Source organism: Neolamprologus multifasciatus, chromosome 14 (assembly GCF_963576455.1).
Source record: "Neolamprologus multifasciatus chromosome 14, fNeoMul1.2, whole genome shotgun sequence".
Taxonomy (NCBI): Eukaryota; Metazoa; Chordata; class Actinopteri; order Cichliformes; family Cichlidae; genus Neolamprologus; species Neolamprologus multifasciatus.
Genome location: NC_140452.1, coordinates 35478595 through 35497394, shown reverse-complemented (window position 1 = coordinate 35497394; position 18800 = coordinate 35478595). Strand labels below are relative to the sequence as shown.

Below are 18800 nucleotides of genomic sequence, written 5' to 3'. Positions count from 1 at the left end.
GACAACAACAAGGACACTGCTGGAGTTTGGCAATAATAATGATCTACTTCCTTCCTCTTAAATGTCAGCCACTGAATAATAATTGTGAGCAGATAAGAGCTCAGCAGCCATCATTATCAACCCCCAAGGCTGAGCACGGCTTTCTGACAGGGTGAGCCACGTGGAGGCACCAGTGTCTGGCCCTTTTAGTGAGACACAACAACAACATCAGAGTTTCTTTGACTCTGTGTCAGCATCTCTGCCTGGTCATCTGAGGCTGAATATGCAGCCTGCTGTCAGCTTCCTTTCAACTCCAGGCGTAATTTCAAGGGTCTAGTTCCCAAACCACCTACTTTGCTTCCAGCTTCACTTCTGACATTCTCATCATCACCTCCAGCAGCAATAAAAGAGACAAAAACACTGACTGAAGGCCTTCAGAGAGCTGGCCTACAGAAACAGTCAGTGGTGCCAAGGCGGTGGGAGGTGCAGGAGTGGGATCAGAGGGGATGAGCTCACCTTGACATTAATTCAATGAACGAAAAACGATTTTTAAAGGGACACAGGAGAGAAGAGAAATAACTTTCTGAGATCTAATTTATCATCAGCAATGATCCTAATCCTAGTCCTTCAACGAACGTCTTTAAGAAAATCAAGCAGGACTTTATTTAACCTTCTTTCTATTTGTTTAGAAGAAAAACCTGTAGCTCTGCATGTGAGGTAGTTTTTTTAAACATCCATAGTTTCTGATAGCGTAGAGTTTGTTATAATTTTACTCCAATGCAAAACCTCTGATAAAGCACTAAGCAAGAATTTCTTATTTTCTCTCAGAAGTTTAGATTGCTGGCGTGCTTTCTCACTTTAAAGAGGAACCATTCTGTTTGTTTCTGTATTATAACTGCTGGGCTCTGTTTAGGAGCTTTGCATCATTTATTTTTCTTGCTTAGGTGCAGCCCGATCAAACTGCCTGTGAAACAAGCTGCTTTAGCTCTGATCACCTTCAGGTCAGATTGGTTGGCCCACACAAACAAAAGGTCTGTAAAATCTTTCAGCCAGAGTCTGTGAAACGACCACATTAGCAGTCTGTGCTCTCACTGACATAATTCAGAGACAAGAGCAGTCAGAATCTGCAATACAGATGAATTTACATACATAAATAATTCATAAAACCCCCTAAATAGAAATGAAGTCTTGTATCATCTTTGGCACACTAATGCCAACATTCATCACAGGAAGATCTTCACAATTACACCTGTCAGAGTGCGAGGTGTTGTCCTCGGTTTATGAGCGTGACCATATAGGAACATAATAAATTAAATCAATCCTTTAACCTTCACTGAACTCACATACAGTGACAGGCAGGACTACGCTAGCTTCAGAGCCATGCAGCATTAGATATGAAAGTGTGCTGGCTTGCTTTGTGCCTGAATCTATGGCCTCTCTACACTGGCTCCGATTCCAATAGGATCCATTGTAAAATCCTGTTACTGGTTTTTAAATCACGGCCTGGCACCTGTATATTTGTCTGATTTGCTGAAGCCCCGTGCCCCCGTTCACGCTGGTCAGCTGAGCAGCTGTTAGAGCAGACTGAGCGCTCGCTATTGTTGCTCTGAAGCGCTGGAACGAGCTTCCTCTTCACGTTAGGCCGTCTACATCAGTTTTTTAAATCCAGATTAAAAACATATTTTTATCCACTGACACTTTTACTTTATTGTTATTATTATTGTTTTTCATTTATTGTATTTATTCTTATTGTACCTCTTATATTTATGTTGTTCAGCACTTTGGTGAGACGTGTTGTTTTTAAAGTAAATAAACTGTGCTGTGGATTTATCGTTTTCCTGTCTGTAAGGTTGATTCTGTTCATCTGGACGTTTTCAGTGGGAGAAACGTTTCGTCATCATCAGGTGACGTCTTCAGTCTCAGCTGCAGGTTTCAATCTTATAAACAGGACATTTGCATAATGACTGAAACCAGCCCACTGAAGGAACGATGGGCTGGGAGGTCAGTTCCTTCATCTTAATTATGGAAATTCTCATGACCATTAATCAACAACCACTGATCAATGGCCATGAGTCCCATTCACAGAGGGTCCCACTGGAAACGTCCAGATTAGCAGAATCAACTTTTTTACTCACCTGGATGATTGGGAATGCATCACGACGTTTCCTGTCTGTGAATAAAGATTCTGTCGATGCAGTAAGACACACATTGGTTATAATCATTTCATTTATTGCAGGGGAGGAATATACATGCGATGTGTGTCCAGAACACTGAACATGTACGTGTGTAACTGACTTTATTTTACTGTATCTAAGTGAAAAAGTGTCCATGACCGGGTCCTTTGTTAACAATTGTTTACACAAACTGTGGCACACCATGTACGAGCCCAATCTCAGCTTCCTCGGTCAAGCTGTGCATCTCCATTGCCATCAAGATCTTGGCCTTGGCTGATAAGTTCTTTAAAAAAATTATTGTTGTCAACCCTGAGATGGACTGTCTACCTGTTCAGGCTGCACAGCACCTCTGTCAGCTGGGAGAAGTTCTGATAAGCTCGGCCCTGAACTGGAGACGAGGCTGGATGGAAACTCTGAGTGTAAAAGGAAACAACCAAACACCGATGCTCTGTGTGAGCAGCAGCTTCCAAAGACAAGTGTAAGTGTAAGCAATGCTAAAGAATAGGATTCAAATACAAACTTGAAATGACATTGTCCTCCTCGCCGTCACTTTTAGCACTGTGGTGAGCTGCTTCTTTCTAACAGGTGTTTAAAGTTTGAAAAGTCTACATTTGGGCCTGAGCCACAATTTTTCAGCCAACTAAGTAGTTTTGGTAGCTGAACCAAACGGAAGAGAAAGCAAAAATATAATAAAATGTATGCACGTCATATAAGTCATATATGATCTCACACTTTGAGAAATGGAAATAAGGAGAATAGGCCTATAGTAAGGGCGCCTTTCTTTCTTAACAACTACAGTCGACACAAAATACCCACGAGGCAAATTCTTGCAGACATTCCTCTGAGTGTCATTAGTTAAATAGATCGACTATGAATGAAGTTTAATAAAAATTGTCGAGGGCTTAATCATAACTGCACTTTGCTGGATGTGAATGAGCAGTAAATCAGTCAAATGCTGATTGGTTGAAAAGTGGGCCAGAACGGGGGGGGGGGGGGGGGGGGGGGTGACAGCTGAGTTCATGAAGAGCATGAAGAGTGATCTCTGCTGGTAGATGCTGACTCACTCGACATCATGTTGGATTTACTCAGCATTTATTTGAGAAACTCTCTGAAAGTAGAAGATCACATTGTGTGCTTCAGTGTGAGTCTGTGTGCAGCACACACTACTACAGTAACAACAAACTATACACGCAGTAGGTCCATAAATGTTTGGACAAAGACATCTTTTTTTATAATTTTGGTTCTGTGCATCACCACAGAGTCAAACTTCCTGTTTCCACTCACAATGAATTTAAGATTAAACGACTCAGATGCAGCTGAAGACTTTCAGCTTTAATTCAGTGGGCTGAATTCCTCCTTTTTGATGCTCTGCCACGCCTTCACTGCAGCGGCTTTCAGTTACAATTTTAGTCTTTATCAAGTAAAATGAATGTTCAACTGGGCTGATATCAGGGACTGACGTGACCATTCAAGACAATCCCTCTTTGCTTAACTGTGTGTTCACTGTGCAAATGTCTGTTTATAAGGTTGAAACCTGCAGTCAGCTGAGACTGAAGACGTCACCTGATGATGACGAAACGTTTCTGAAAAGGTCCAGATGAACAGAATCAACCTTTTGGGATTTACTTACCTGGATGATTAAGCACGCATCAAGACGTTATTTTATTACAAATTTTAAAATGTTAGCAGCACAAACAAAAATGTTTGCAGCACAAACGTAGCACAAACGTTTAACATCAATTTTGTTTGATTCCATTAATGTGGGGGGGCTGGTTGACCTCTGTTGACCTCTAGAAATTTTTATTAATATCTTTAAAATGATAGCGGCACAAACAAAATTTTTTGCAGCACAAACGTTTGACATCAATTTTCTTTGATTTGGGTAATGTGGGGGGGCTGGTTGACCTTTTGACCTTTACCTTTTTATTAATATCTTTAAAACAGAAGCAGCACAAACAACAATTTTAGCAGCACAAACGTAGCACAAACGTTTGATACCACTTTTGTTGGATTTGAAGAAGATGGGGGGGCCAACTTCCCTCACATCCCAGAACATCCAGCTCACATGTTAGTCTGCTCCAAGCATTTCCACAAAGATCAGTCTTCTGTTGTAGTTATTACATAATTTATCATAACATAATGTTCATGTAGGTTACAAATAAGTCTTAATTTGAATTGAATTCGTTGCTATGCTGCTTTGTTCGCGGTGGCTTTGCAGGCTAATGTTTGTTGTGTTTTGTAGGAAAACCAGCCGACAAAATGCAGGAATGTGATCCAGACTGGACCCTCTATCAGCCTGGGTCATACTGAGTGTAAAGCTGCTACCACAGCGAGATCTGATCGGTTAAGAGAGAGAGCGAGATCAAAACAGCCACGAAACGTCTGCATATATGTGCCCAAGTGTTGTATTGAAGCAGTCAAGTGATGAATAACTGTTTTCCAGTAAGTTGTTTTGCACCGAAGCAGCTAATAAAGCACGATGGATTTTTACAAGTTTGCCTCTTTCTTTGCTTGTGACTTCTTGATGTCGGTAAGTACAATAATTGAAAAATACCACATTACATATAATATACATATAATAATGTACAACACATTATGGAGTATGTTACTGCTGTGAGGTCCTGCCTCCATGCACTTGTGCAAGAGCTAGACGGGTATATTTATAAATAATATTACATTAGGGAAATTTTCCCAGACATATTTCTGACCTGGGGGTAGAATTGATTGTGAAATGGAAAATGCTTATGAACTTGCAAATTAAAAACATGATGCATTTAAAGTAACCCTTTTTCATTTTTATTTAAGAAGAGAATTTGTTCCACTGTGCGGTGGCTGAACCTGTTTCTTTTATATTTAGATAATTTCTCCTGCATTAAGGGAAATCCCTTCACATGGCACAGAGGAGGCTGGAGTGCAGAGAAACTGGTAGAGATGCAGTTATACAGTCTACCTGGGCCCCACAAACTATCAGATAAAGAGAAGAAATAAATTCAATTGCTGCACTTTTGGCAGACTAACATTTTCAGATGAATTAAACAATAAAATATATATTTTTATAACATTACATGTAAAGAGTCAAGTGGAAGTTTTTCTACAGTTATTTAATGGTATTTATATTATGGAAGCAGATTTTTTTTGACATTTTAAGTTTTTTCCTGTTGTCAGATAAAATAAACACAAAACAAAAGCAAACAACAAGAACACAAAGCTGGAAAACCCACCCGACCGACCAAAATCAACTCAAAATATTCCTAAACAACAGAACCTCCTCTCTTCCTCGCTGGCTCCAAATCTCTCAGTGGAAATATCAGTGGTTCGCTATCTGTCACCATCAAAACTCCACAAATCCTGCGAATGATTCGCTTCCTTATAAACCATTGACTCAGACACTGAAGCAGTTAGGCTCTAAACGAAGCTTCGGACGTCACTGATCACGTGACTCTGGCCAAACGACTCAATCAAGTGCTTCTGAAGCAGTGTGTGGATTTTTTGACACACGCACCGGAGCGTCAGCTTCAAGCGAGCCATCGCTAGTTGTGTTGTCTTGTCTGAGGTTTGTTTTTATGACAAAGTTTTGCCAGTAATTAAACTGTGTTTTGAGTTCCAGTTCTGTTTTAAAAGTTCTGCGTTTTGAGTCCTTTTTCCTGCCACACAGCCAACCATGACAGCCAATATCAGGCTCCACTGGATGGGACACTGATCGTTTAGTGGTTCCAAGCTGGCTCCTCCTCAACAAGACAGGTGTCTCTGCTGTGCACCGAGATCCCTGTCAGGTCAGTCAGACTAAACTTCTACTCCAGCTGTGATAAACTCAGTTTGTATTTGGAATCAGTTTAGGAAAACTTTAAGGCTACATAGTCTTTCTCTTTTTGCACCACTTACTAGAAACCATATGTTCCCTCCCTCCTTGTCAGGGGGAGAAGGTGTTCTGCTCTTTTAAAAGGGGCACACAAAGTGCTTCACAGTAAGGAATAATGGTAAATGATTACACTGAATAATAAGTCATTAAAACAAATCGCAACAATAGTCAAGCTGCTTTATATCGTAAGGTAGACGCTACAGTAATACATACAGAGAATAACCCAACAATCGTTTGTTAAAACTCCCTTTGAACAGGAAGAAACCTCCAGCAGAACCAGGCTCTGGAGGGGCCCCTTCATGTTCACCATGCATTACAGACATTGTGCAAAAGATGAGATGCTCCCTCAAAGGACCAACGTCCGGCTTCTACACCATTTCTGACATTTATTGAGAAATGGAAAGATGAACAACAGCTGCCTCTGCACAATTGGCTGCATGTGCATGTCTATAAATGTCAGCCTGCCTTGTTCACCCCCCCGCCCCCTCTTCTGTTTTAATCTGGCAGATGGGAGGGTGGGGTTTCAGTTTATAAGTAGTATGCTCTTTGGCTTGTATGTTTGATTTGTTGTTGTGATTGTATAAAAATCTCTTTCGATAAATGACCTTGATTGCCATGGCAGCCATGCATGCCCGAGCCATCTCTCTGCCGTGTTTTACATGTTGTTGCTTTGGATCACGAGCGGTTCCACACATTCTCCAAACTTTTTTCCAAAACTGTGTTGGCCTTTTCAGATGTTTTCCAAGTCTAGTCTAACCTTTCTATTCTTGAGGTTCATGAGTGGCTTGCTTCTTGCAGTGAAACCTTTGTATTTACTTTCATCTCCTGCAGAGTGTCGCTCGATGTTTGGCTGTTGTGAAAGGTTTTTTTTATATCCATGGACATTCTTAACAGTAAGTTCTTTTACCTTCAGGGACAGCTCTGCCCTTTGACCACATGTTGTCTGTTCACAGCTAACTGTTTTTCATGCATGCGCCACCAAGGAATAGCCCGCACCTGCTAATAAAATAGGCCTTAAGTCAATTGTCCTATTATTATTATTATTATTATTATTATTATTATTATTATTATTATTATTATTATTATTATTTTGGTCCATTTAAAAAGAGTGGCACATGTTAAGGAGCTGGAACTCCTAAACCCTTTAGCCAATTAAATTTGGATGCCCTCAAATAAAAGCTGAAAGTCGACTTGTGTCAGTGTCCAAATATATATGGACCTAACTGTACCTTGGCTTCATTTGAAGCTGGTGATTTCTAAGGACTCAGGCCTGCTGGACATCATTGAAAACCTTGAAACTGTGGTCAGGATTGGTCAGTCCAAAGATTTATCACATGGTAGACTGATAAGGCACAAATTTCCTTTGAGAAATAAAGTTCTCTTCCTATTAGTACATATCCTTCCCCTCTACCGTTACCTATCTTCTTCCTTGATCTGCACATCCATGTACTCTCCCTCTGCCTTCCATTATTGTTGACAACACTTTCCTCAGATTAAATGTGAGCATGTCTACAACTAAGTCACTACCTTTCTGTACAGCTGGTGTTTGAGTTTAGCCAGTTCACAGATGTAGTTAACCGACAGACAAGTTAGTGTGTGTGTGTGTGTGTGTGCTCCTGGGGTTGGATGATTGACTGGACAGCAGGCTCTTAATTGAATAAGCAGGTGAGCGCAGTAGTCCAGTCCTGTTTCTTTCAGCCAAACCTCCCGGCTAACATCTTTGAACGTGTCATTCACCTTTTCCTTACTTGCAGGTTGGACTACTGCAATTCATTGTATTTTGGTGTCGACCAGGCCTTCATCCATCGTCTTCAGATGGTCCCAAATGCAGCTGCTCGCCTGCTAACTGGTACCAAACGGAGAGAGCATATAACTCCAGTTTTAGCTTCTCTACACTGGCTTCCTGTCTCCTACAGGATCCAATTTAAACTTTTACTTTCTGTTTTTAAGTCGCATAATGCCCGAGCCCCTTCTTACCTGCCTGAGCTCCTTTTTGTTTATGCTCCAGGAAAAACTACGAGGTCTAGCTCAAAATGAATGCTGTCCATCCCACTAGTCTCACGTCTCGTGGCGATAGAGCCTTCTCTGTGGCAGGTCCCAGACTCTGGAATAATCTCCCCCTAAATATTAGATCGTCTTAGTTATTGTTTTCTTTTATTGTCTTATCATTGTTTGATATTGTTATTATTGTTCTACACTTTTTCCTTTTAATGGCATTTTTATATTGTTAAACACTTTGTGCAGCATCGTCTGTGTGGAAATGTGCTATATAAATAAATTTGACCTTGACCTTTGACCTTAAACTCCAGCTGACCTCGCCCCTCTCCTTGACTCCGCTACCAACAACAAAGTGCCAGCTGGTTCTCTGTAGCTGAGCTTTTGTGTGAGCTGCAGTGTTTTTGGTGTGAGCTGTCAGTAACTGAGACGTCTTGTGTGACGAGCACCTTTTGTAAATAGTTGTATAACCTTTGCTTTAGTTTTCATTGTAAATACTGAGCACTGCAGCAGATCCAGTAGGAGTGAGGAGGCCTTTTTTGTTGAACCCTTTTCCCATGTTTTCATAGGAGAGTAGGTTAGAAATGGTCTTGTTTGCTTTTGTTTTAATAGGGAAGCTTTTTGTCGTCTGTTGTGTTGTTGGTGGGTTTTGTTTTGTTTTTTTTCACGGCTCACGTCTGAAGTAAATAATTTGCTGCTAGCTCCTTCAATGACCTTATTGCTGGCATTTCTTAGGAGTGGTTGGAGTGGGAAGCTTCATGTTCAGTCCCTGTTACCCCTATGCTGGGTCGTAACAGAGAGAGGAAGAGTGCAGTCCAGTGTCTGCACATGTATCTTTGGTGGATAAAAAGTGTGAGCTGACAGCCTGATTATAGTTGTGCACATCTGGGCACAACTGTAATCAGGTGTTGTGTTACTCCTGTGCGTTACAGGAAAGTTACACTAACTGAGGAGGACTTTTGTTGACAATGACAAGGCTGCCTCCCAGTGGCCCCTAGAAGTACTGCTTTACAAGGCGAGAACGCTGCAGGAAACTTGGAGCAGCCACAGATGTGCGCCAGTGCACATGCTGCAGAAGAACTAGTTCATGATGCAGTTTTTTTCTGTGATATTTACTCATAAATGGCTGTGATCATAAGAGACAATTTAAGGACTGCTTCGTGTTATACAAAGTGGTTTTTGCCACAGTGTGGTGGTGTAGGCGTTCAGTTAGCAAGTGAAAGGTTGCTGCGTGAGTGCAGCCAAACAGACTGTGACAGAAATAACATGTAGGGTCTAAAAGTCCAAGTCAAGCCAGCTGAACTCTCTGTAGTCACCGCCTGCAGCAAGGCAGCTGTTACTTACTACAGTCATAGTCCTTTAATATACCAAAAAGTAATGAACAAGACATTACTGACAAAGTACTCCTGCTTTGAATTACTTTCAACTTTTGATTTACTAATGTACAATTTTTTCTTTCAAAATTTTGCAAAAGTGTGAATGACTGAAAACACGTATCAGCGAATGTTTTAGACGTAACGTTTAAACTCATCTGGAAAGACAAACTTCACTCCAGCTGTTACTACAGGGTAGAAAGACGAGCAGCTGCAGAAATCCTGATGAAAATGTAGAGACAGAAAGAACTCTTAAACAAAGCAGAGGTTTGTTAAAATGTCATTTATTCACTGTTGATTGACAGCAGGTCAAAGGTGAGACAGGTCAGGATATTGTTCGACTCGGTCTGGTGGGGTGAGGGTTCAACTCCACACAAAAAGAAGCCATTTTTACCCTCAGTAAATATGAAGCAACTATTTTGAGTCATGAAACTGAAAAATATCACATCTAATTGTTTCTAGTTCAAATCCTTCATCTTTAATGAAATTGTAACAGTTTAGCCTTAATCTGAACATACTACACAGTACGTGGAAAATTCACATGTGGTTAAAGTTTCAGTGGAAGGTGGTCAAACTGACTCCCCGCGCCCTGCTCTCTACTGGGAAAACCTCACTTATCACACTCTCTGCTTATTCCTGCTGATAAAGAAGAGGAGGCACATTTGGACTACAGTCAAGGTGTTTGAGAGCTGTGGTGACAGGATGAGATTAGCTACAGGTGCCTCCATCACTGCAGGGAGCTTCTGCTTGCACAGGTTCAGCTCTCACCTGACTATTAAGACAACCAATAATATATGACAATTAACACCTGACTATTCGGTATGTCGGTGAAGAAGAAAGGAAAGAGAGTGGAAACAGGAAAACACAAAAGCTGAGGCATCTGCCCCCCTAATGTACAGACCTATACACGTTGCACTGTCTGTATTTGATTTTTGCACGTGTAGCTTTGGGAGATTAAAGACTTGAGCACGTTGACACTTCCTCCCGAGACTTGCCGTCGGTCACGTCAGCAGACGTGCTTTGGTGCATCGGTGGCGTGCTCTTCTGGTGGCCTCACAGCTTGGAGATAGGTGGTCTCATTCTGGCTGCTGCTCAAGCTGCTGTTCCTGAAGGTGGCCATAGGGGGCGCTACCTTCACACCTTTCAGAAGCATTGAGCCATCTATGGCTTTACGGAGCTAGAAGAAGAAAGAAGGCAGGAATTGTTCAATTCCAGGTGAGTAACATCCCAATAAAGTTGTTTGAGCCATGCAAACAAACATAACTCAAGGCTTTAAGCTCATAACAAATTTCCCACGTGTGGGACTAATAAAGGTTATCTTATTATTTTGGATTGCAGTTCCCTTTGAGTTTAATTTATATGGTGCCAGATCACCTCCACAGTCAGATAGCATTAGAGAAAGAGGTGGTGGCAGTAGAGAGAAAGAAACAACGTAGTGCCAGATGCACGACCTGCTTTTTAAGGCTCAGAGTTTCTCATGCCTGAAGACTTTATATGTACAGCACAGAAAAATTCATATCTAATAAAAGCAATGATGTAGGGCTGCTCGATTATGGCAAAAATGATAATCACGATTATTTTCACTGAGAGCTCGATTATTTGATATTTATTTAACAATAACAATGTGTTGAATAATGACTTTAAAGATTGTCAAAAAAGAATATAAAATAGTGCAAATACTGATAACAGTGCAAATGTTTGCAAAATAAGAAATAAATGAAAAATGTAAACATTATGTTTAGTGGACTTTGCAGTGTTGCTCTGTGGTGCAGCTACGACACTGTAGCAAAGTTTACACACTGTGTCTACTTGATCCACGTCTGACTCTGAACCCATAATGTTTCCACACCACTGAAGCTTTTTACCTCTCTTCAACCAACAGCAGTCACTCTCCTCTCCAAATAACTTCTGCTGAGCTTTCCGAGCTTCCCTCGGTCCTCTTAATCAGCGGTCCCCAACCCCCGGGCCTCGGACCGGTACCGGTCCGTGAGTCGTTTGGTACCGGGCCGCGAGAGTTGAGGCTCAGGTGTGAAATGTATAGTTTTCAGGGTTTTTATTGGTTTTCAGCGTTATTTTGTTATCGTTTTTATCGTTTACTCAGTTTTCCTGAGTCTTTTCACGTGTGTTATGAATAAATCTTCTTTTTTTCTAGTTTTATTTTGTTGTATTTATCCGCGACACCTTAAAGTCCTTGAAAATATTGTCGGCATAAACCGGTCCGTGGCGCAAAAAAGGTTGGAGACCGCTGCTCTTAATTGTTGTGACGCGTGTTCGAAATGCAGAGAGGTGCGCTCGATTCGCCACACGGAGCAGCGCGAGAGTAAAGCACGAGGGAGGGGCTAATAATCGGCTCAGTCATTTTTAATGATCGTTGAAAGCCCAGATCGTAATCGTGATTAAAATTCGATTAATTGAGCAGCCCTACAATGATGTATACATTTTATGTGCAAATTAATCTTTATCCCCGCATTAAAGGATGTAATGTGTTGTTCTGTCAGTACATGATAAGAATGCTTTTTGTCAGCTGTGTCACACCAACTTCATCCAGTCCAACGTAAAGGCGGCATAAACAGTGTAGAGTCAGTGCAGAGGATGGAAATCATCCAACAACTCAAGGAACATCTGGTTGAATCCAGGTCAGCTGATCACAGCCTGTACACTAAGAAAATCTACAGGAAATTAATGTGTTTGATTCTTTTCCCCACACTGAACCATTAGAACCAGTTTAGTTTAGTTTCCCCCACTTTAACCTGTGACGGTGCACATTTCCCTGTTTAGTCTCCAACTATAATGTAGGCATAAGAAAATAGAGCTGCTTCCTATTTACTTCTTTTTCTTCTGATTCAAGATGAGAATATTTAGAGTTTAATAAAGTTTGTATTAACATCTACTGATATTATTTTAATAGTATGCTAATATAGCACAAGGTTCAGTTAGCTTTGCACAGAAACAGAAACATCCTCCAAAGAGCTACTTTTTATTTTCTTTGAGTGCTTTTCAGAGCCTGAACGTTTTTACTCGAGTAAAGAAGTTGATTCTGTACTTCAACTTTTACAGTAATATTTTTTAATAGTAGTATTTGTACTTCTGCTTGAGCACAGAGTATCTGTATTTTTGCCGACTCCCCTGGTGGAGCGCAGCTGATTAAGTGATCAAACCCGTACACCCCAAAAGTCCTGTAAAGAGAGAGAGAGTATTACTTCTTTGATGGAAACCACCCCGATGAGGCGTCCGATCCTGGTGACGTAGGCGTGGTCGAGGCCCAGCTGAGAGAAGATGGTGTAGGTCTGCAGGAAAACAGCAAAGGTCTGTAGGTAAAAACTTTCTTCTTACCTAAAGTCCAGTTTGGAAAATGCACCACTGATCTTAATTATCCAAACTTCACCGATATCACATTTGATTCATTCAACCTGTCACATTTTCAGCTAAATGGGATTTTATGGGAACCGACATGGTTAACAAAGCCGTGTACACCTGTGGACAGAAGACTCTCTATTAACTCGACTTGATGGCTTTAAGAAATGTTTGAAGCTAATCAAAACACATTTGTTTAATCTGCACATGCGACCTGCACGCAGGATTTCATTGGGTGTATTATGTGTGTTACGGAAATAATATAGGCTACTATTTTGTTAAGTCTAGTGAGGCAGTAATATGGGCTGCGGTTAGCATACATACGACTGTGGTCAGTAGTTTACAACACTCATCATGAGCATCATGGTGGCTTTTAACGATTTCTTTGAACGGTTGAATGATTGCGCAGCATCTTTAAAAAGCAGGAACAAGTTCAGATCTGTTTAGGATTTTCTCCACATGTTCAACAGTATACACTGGCTCAACACACTGACTTAAATCTTTGTGCTGCTGAAAGTTGGATGATGTCTTTCAACTTTGAAAGGCAGAATCTGTTGACGTTTGTCTGTAACCGAGGGCTGTCAGCAGACAGTTAAAGTGGCAGCTCGATGAGGACCATTCACACATCTGTGAAGGTACTAATATTGGTGAATGACACATGCTGGTTTTGGAGTTAGTAGTGGTTTTCGTAAGGACCTTGCTTTTTCAGCAAAACAATAGTTCTTCTTTTTCCTTTTCTTTGCAGTTGATCTGTATCTGAGATGTATAACTTTGTTTTTTCACTTTGCTCTCATAAAATCAAATCTTTGTTTTTCTCTAATTCTCGTTAGGACAACGTTGAGCCATCACCCAGTCGGCAAAAAATATTTGCCACAATTGCTTTGTTATGGACTGCATTTATTTTGAAAGTAACAGAAATGGTGCAGTTTGAAATGTCAGTGTGTATATGTAGACATGATGTAATATTATATATGTATTATAATATTATATATATATGATGTAATATATACATTTTGTTCTGTCAAACTGTTTTTGGATCTTTTCATTTTAGGTCACCTTGCATTGATTTATCATTTTAAATCATACGTACGTTCTTTAAAGGATCAAATACAAATCAACCCTAAAATACTGGAAAATACTGCCGTCACTGTGACAGACACATACAGACTGACTGTCGCAGCATTCAGAATTCAAACCTTATGCAGTGATGTACACTCCAGCAGCTGGATCAGGGCAGGGTTAATCTTGCAGTTGTTGAAGTTGACCCTCTCATCAAGTTGCCTTGCCTCCCAGTCTGTAATCTGCAAGTCAACAAGAGTGAAACTCCTTTTCAGCATCCCGTGTCGGATTGATTATAGCAGTTAGTGATCTACATTATTTTGCCTTAAGATGACTTTAGTTTGTAATAAATGATTCGCTTACAGTCATGCAGCCTGTCATTCTTGGCCTGAAGTGTATTTTTTGAATAATTAGGCCTCATCTTGTCTTAAACACCAACAGAGCAATCTGCTGTCACCCTGCTGGCTAAGACAACCTGAAAACAGTTCCATCACCTTCTTTTCAAACTCTTGTTTTTGCAGATGTTTCTCCTCTTATCCAAGAGAATTCCTCATTTGTAATCTGAACAGGGGGCTGGGTGGAAACGTTTGTAGTCCCCCCATTTTCTCACGTCCCAGAGCAACGAACACTCTGCTGCGACGCTTGTGACCTGCTCATTGGTTGTTCTGTCTGTGTGGATTGTCTGAACATCTTACCTCACCACTGGGATCTTGAACATCTCGATCATCTTGTACCTGAGAAGCAACAGAAAGCAACGATAGTCAGCGTGTACACCGAACCCAATAACACAACTCAGTGTGAATGCCACAAACACAGGCAAACAACAGCCCTCAGCAGGTTGGTACCTCCATAAACATCTGTGCACAGAAGATGGACAAAATGACACGAGTCACTGAGTGAGTGACTACAAGGACATCAACATTGCAACTTAAAGCTGATGCTGTTTGATGATGACGTGTCAAACTACCAACGCTGTGCTCTGCAGCAATCTGCCAACAATACTCCAGAGGTCTGAGTGAGGCTATGTTGGGACACCTTTCTGCAGGGTACAAGTGTGGGTGGGTGTCACTCTCTTACCTCTTCTGCATCTGAACTAGCACAGAAAATGCTTCTCAGTGTGACTCCTGATTCATCTCGTGAGCCTGCATCAGAAACAGAGACAGTAGAGTTGCAACACAGTCAGCAGGTGCAGCTTCGTGAGCTCAGGCAGTGAAATTAGCTGGTTTGTCTTGTATTTTTAATCAGTGGCCACAAAGCAAACATTTAAAGTGTGAGCTAGAAAAACGGTGTGCTTGTTTATACCTATTTAATTCAAACAGTTTCAGGAGCTGCTCATCACATAAGGAACAGAGAGAGCAAACCCACACTTCTATTGAATTTCTATTTCCTTTTGTTTCTAGCCACATCAGTCTGGTCTTCTGAAACTCTGCTGTGTGCATGCATTTGCTAGAGGTGGGAATCACCATACATCCCACGATACGATATTATTGCAATTTTTAAAAATATTTTGCGATATTCAGATTCTGTACATAAAGGTAAACTTTATCAATCATCATTTTCTCTAATATCAAAGTCTCACACTCAGTCTTTCTCTCATTTCAGTTTGATTGTTGACAAACTGAACGGTTTGTATTACAGTCTAGTCCAACTTAACTGAATCAACCATCTGGTACAATTATAGCTATTCTGAACTATGCAGTTTATGAAAACTATGCAGCCCCTTCAGCAACTGAAGAATTTGAAAGTAAATTAAAACAAAATATAATTTTACATTAAATAAAAAAGTTTTAAACTTAATTAAAATAAAACATGTCTTAAATTAAAATAAGTAAACTGTCATGTTTATTGCTGCCAAAAACAAGTTAAACACATTTGGACAGTGAAGGAATGTCAGGATTCTTGCTCAGAAAAAGGATCAACATGCTCTGAAGTCAGAGCACAAAAACCTTTTTGTAACAAAATATCGATTTCTGCTGTCCCTGTATCCATACATTATTAGCAAACAAAATATCACCATGCTACACAGTATCCATTTTTTCCCCACCCCTAGTATTTGCACAGGTAAGTGTAGTTCTTACTGTTGGAAAGCTCAGTGTGTTGCTCCACCACAGGCGGCGGGTTCAGCTCCTCATTAGTGATCTACACACACAGACTGATTAAATCACAATCACGTGCAGCACTGTGGGCTGATGCAACAGAAACAAGAGCGCACGAATGAGGAGAGCAAACCTGCAGGGGTCCAGAGCTACACTAAGAATTCTCATATCAGTCTGGCCTCAAATGTATGACTCAGTCAGTCCGCCTGCTGACTGTCCTTTCCCTGACAACATTTTCTCTGCGTATACTGAGGATTTTTGAAATGGCCGAAGCAAGAAAATATGCTTATCAACATATCAGAAATATCCAATCAAAAGCAGACAGTATCACAGCAGACTGCTCGACTTCCACATCCATGCCTGAGGATGCTCTGCTTAGCCACTCATGTTAAGCAATGCAGTGCAGCAGCTGCAACTAGACATCATCTATAGACATCTATCTTCAACCTGTCTGCTAATTTCAGTTTATTTCCTCTGTAAACACAGAAATGACCTCGTGCATTCATTCAATTCAACACTTTGATACACAACTATTGCTCTGAGCAAGCGATGGACCAGATGGGAGTGGGGCGAGAGGAAGAGTGAGGAAAGAAACAATGAAGCAGGTGAATGGGTGAACATAACATGCAGATACGTCTAAAGTTTCAGGTGAAAGAAAATGTGAATCTGTCGCTCATACTAGAGCTCCTTTCACAAAGTGTCCTGCAGTGACCTCTCACCTGGACGTGGCCTTCCTCCTGGCCTGTCTGCAGGCTGCTGTTGTTATTGCTGGGTGGGTTTGACTCAGCGGAGAGGATCTTCTTCTCCTCAGCGCCTCGATCTTTGATGCACTGCAGACGTCCGGCACAGCTGAGCTGCTGCGAGAGCAGCGACTGGAGCTGGGCACGCTCAATGGAGCCCAACAGGGTCATTGACTCTGGGAGAGGAGGACAAAACGGGGCGAAGGAGCAGCTTTTATGTGAGATAAGGGAAGAGTGTGAGAACTTGTTTTAGAAATAAGGAGTGAGCTAACTGTGGCGATCCCAACCATGTCCTTGAGGCTTGTCCTCTTTCTTAAGGTCACATATATATATTTTAGGCCTGCTTCTTTTTCTTTCGTCCTCCACTTGTAAGTTTATTATTTTCTTCTTTACAAACAAATGAAATAAATAAAGGTCACACTGTACACCATGCAGGATGCTCCAGGTTTCTGGCTCTGGTAGAAAATACTCTTTTATGTTTGTTAAACTTTGGCATTTTTTCACAGCAAGTAATATGAGAAAAAATTATATGTTTTTTGCAACAGGTTGCATGAAGCCAGTTAGAGACTGTGTACATTTTTTGTTGTTGTGTTGGTCAGTAGCATAAAAGGACCAGAGCTGTGGTCTGGAATTAGAACTACGAGCCGCAGAGTTATGAATAAATGAACCCTGTAAAGCCATTAAGTCACAAACTTAAGGTTCAGTAAAATTTGGTAAACCTAGCATTTGAGGTTTTTTTGGTCCACTCAGTTGTCGCTGTGGTCCGCACATTACCGTCTGTCCAAAGAGACAATTTATACTGTCCTTTTAATTCACACGCTTTGAATCAAATATTATGATAAATGATGGAGTTTCAGGTTCATATCAAAGGAAACTGCTGAGTATGTTGCAGGTTTTATCATAAAATGCAACATAAATATGAAGTGTTAATGATGTTGTTTGGGGGCTATGGCTAATAGCCTGTTAAGCTCAAAGGGCTTTCTGAGGTTCTTCTGAAAATGACATACCTAAATTAATTTCTCTGCAATTACACTGTGTCAACAATCTTGGTATCAAAATGAAGCTAACACTTGTGAGATTTCAGTATAAATATTATAGGAGATGTTACTGTTGTATTTGTCCATTTTTGGCACACTTTGGTCACCAGTTGAATTTTTTAGGTGTTATAAAGCAGAAATGATTTAATTTCACTTACATGCCTAAAATTGCTTGTTTTTGAATATCATTGAAGAATTACCAACACAGTCACATAGAGCGGGCCCATTCTCCGTGCACCACGGACAGTTTAAATGGTCTCTGGCTCTTAAAACTATAAGCGCCTCAAGCTTCGGCTTCTATTGGCTGACTTGCATGATCGACACCTCTTTTTAATCGTTTGAGCCAATAGAATCACAGTAATGGTGCCACGTTCACGTCACTTCCACTAATCAGAAGTTGCAAGGCCAGACCCCACGTGGCCCTAAATTTACAACACACATTTACAGTCACGTGACTTTAACTGGGTCAAAAATGGAAATTGTGAAGGAACTGGTTCTGATGCATCGCGTTAGCACTCCTGTTACGAGGAGCTACAGCGGCTATCAGCTACCGATGAAAAACAACAGAGGTCGATGTCGATTATTTGGATAAAAGACTTAACCTGCTGTTCATCCTCTTTGCCCCCGGTACCAGGGGCATGGGGGTCAAGAGGATGGCAAGCAACTTTACACAGTGGTAGCTTTAGCTACTCCTAGAAAGCCACAGAAAGAGAAAGTATTAAAAACACGATTCTAATAAAGTCATGTTAAAAACAGACGTATCTATGTATGTGTTTATTCATGGGGGTAGTGAGTTATTATACGAACATCACAGTGTGGAGCCGTGACTTACCAGCTGATGTGAGCAGGGGTAGAGCCTTTAGTCGACTTTTCATTAGGATGTTTAGCAAGTCTCTGTAGCTGCAGCTGAGTGTGATGTACTGCACGTCGCGCACCATGATGTCCTCCACACGAATGTTGTACACCCTGAAATGAGAACGGAGAGGATTATTCATTTGCTGTAGACAGGAAGGACTCGCGAGAGTAGGAAAAACACGAGCAAGCTTTTAGGGAAAATAAATGGCAGCAACAAAGTTCTTGTTTAATTCCATGCAACTGCATTTTAATGGGAGGAGAATCGGGCCCAGCGAGGAG

General features: G+C 41.0%; 1 protein-coding gene across 1 annotated transcript in view; it reads right to left on the bottom strand.

Annotated features, from left to right (window-relative positions):
• Nucleotides 1-10318: 10318 nt before the first annotated feature.
• Nucleotides 10319-18800, bottom strand: part of LOC146504522 (chloride channel protein 2-like) — a 40431-nt gene continuing 31949 nt past the window's right edge. Inside the window, exons 16-23 of the mRNA XM_085130486.1 lie at nucleotides 18499-18632; nucleotides 16609-16805; nucleotides 15872-15932; nucleotides 14871-14935; nucleotides 14489-14527; nucleotides 13931-14035; nucleotides 12581-12667; nucleotides 10319-10557 (exon numbers count right to left, since the gene is read on the bottom strand). Of these exons, the coding sequence (XP_084986612.1) occupies nucleotides 10387-10557; nucleotides 12581-12667; nucleotides 13931-14035; nucleotides 14489-14527; nucleotides 14871-14935; nucleotides 15872-15932; nucleotides 16609-16805; nucleotides 18499-18632 (859 nt within the window). The 3' untranslated portion in view covers nucleotides 10319-10386. The remainder of the gene's footprint in view (nucleotides 10558-12580; nucleotides 12668-13930; nucleotides 14036-14488; nucleotides 14528-14870; nucleotides 14936-15871; nucleotides 15933-16608; nucleotides 16806-18498; nucleotides 18633-18800) is intronic.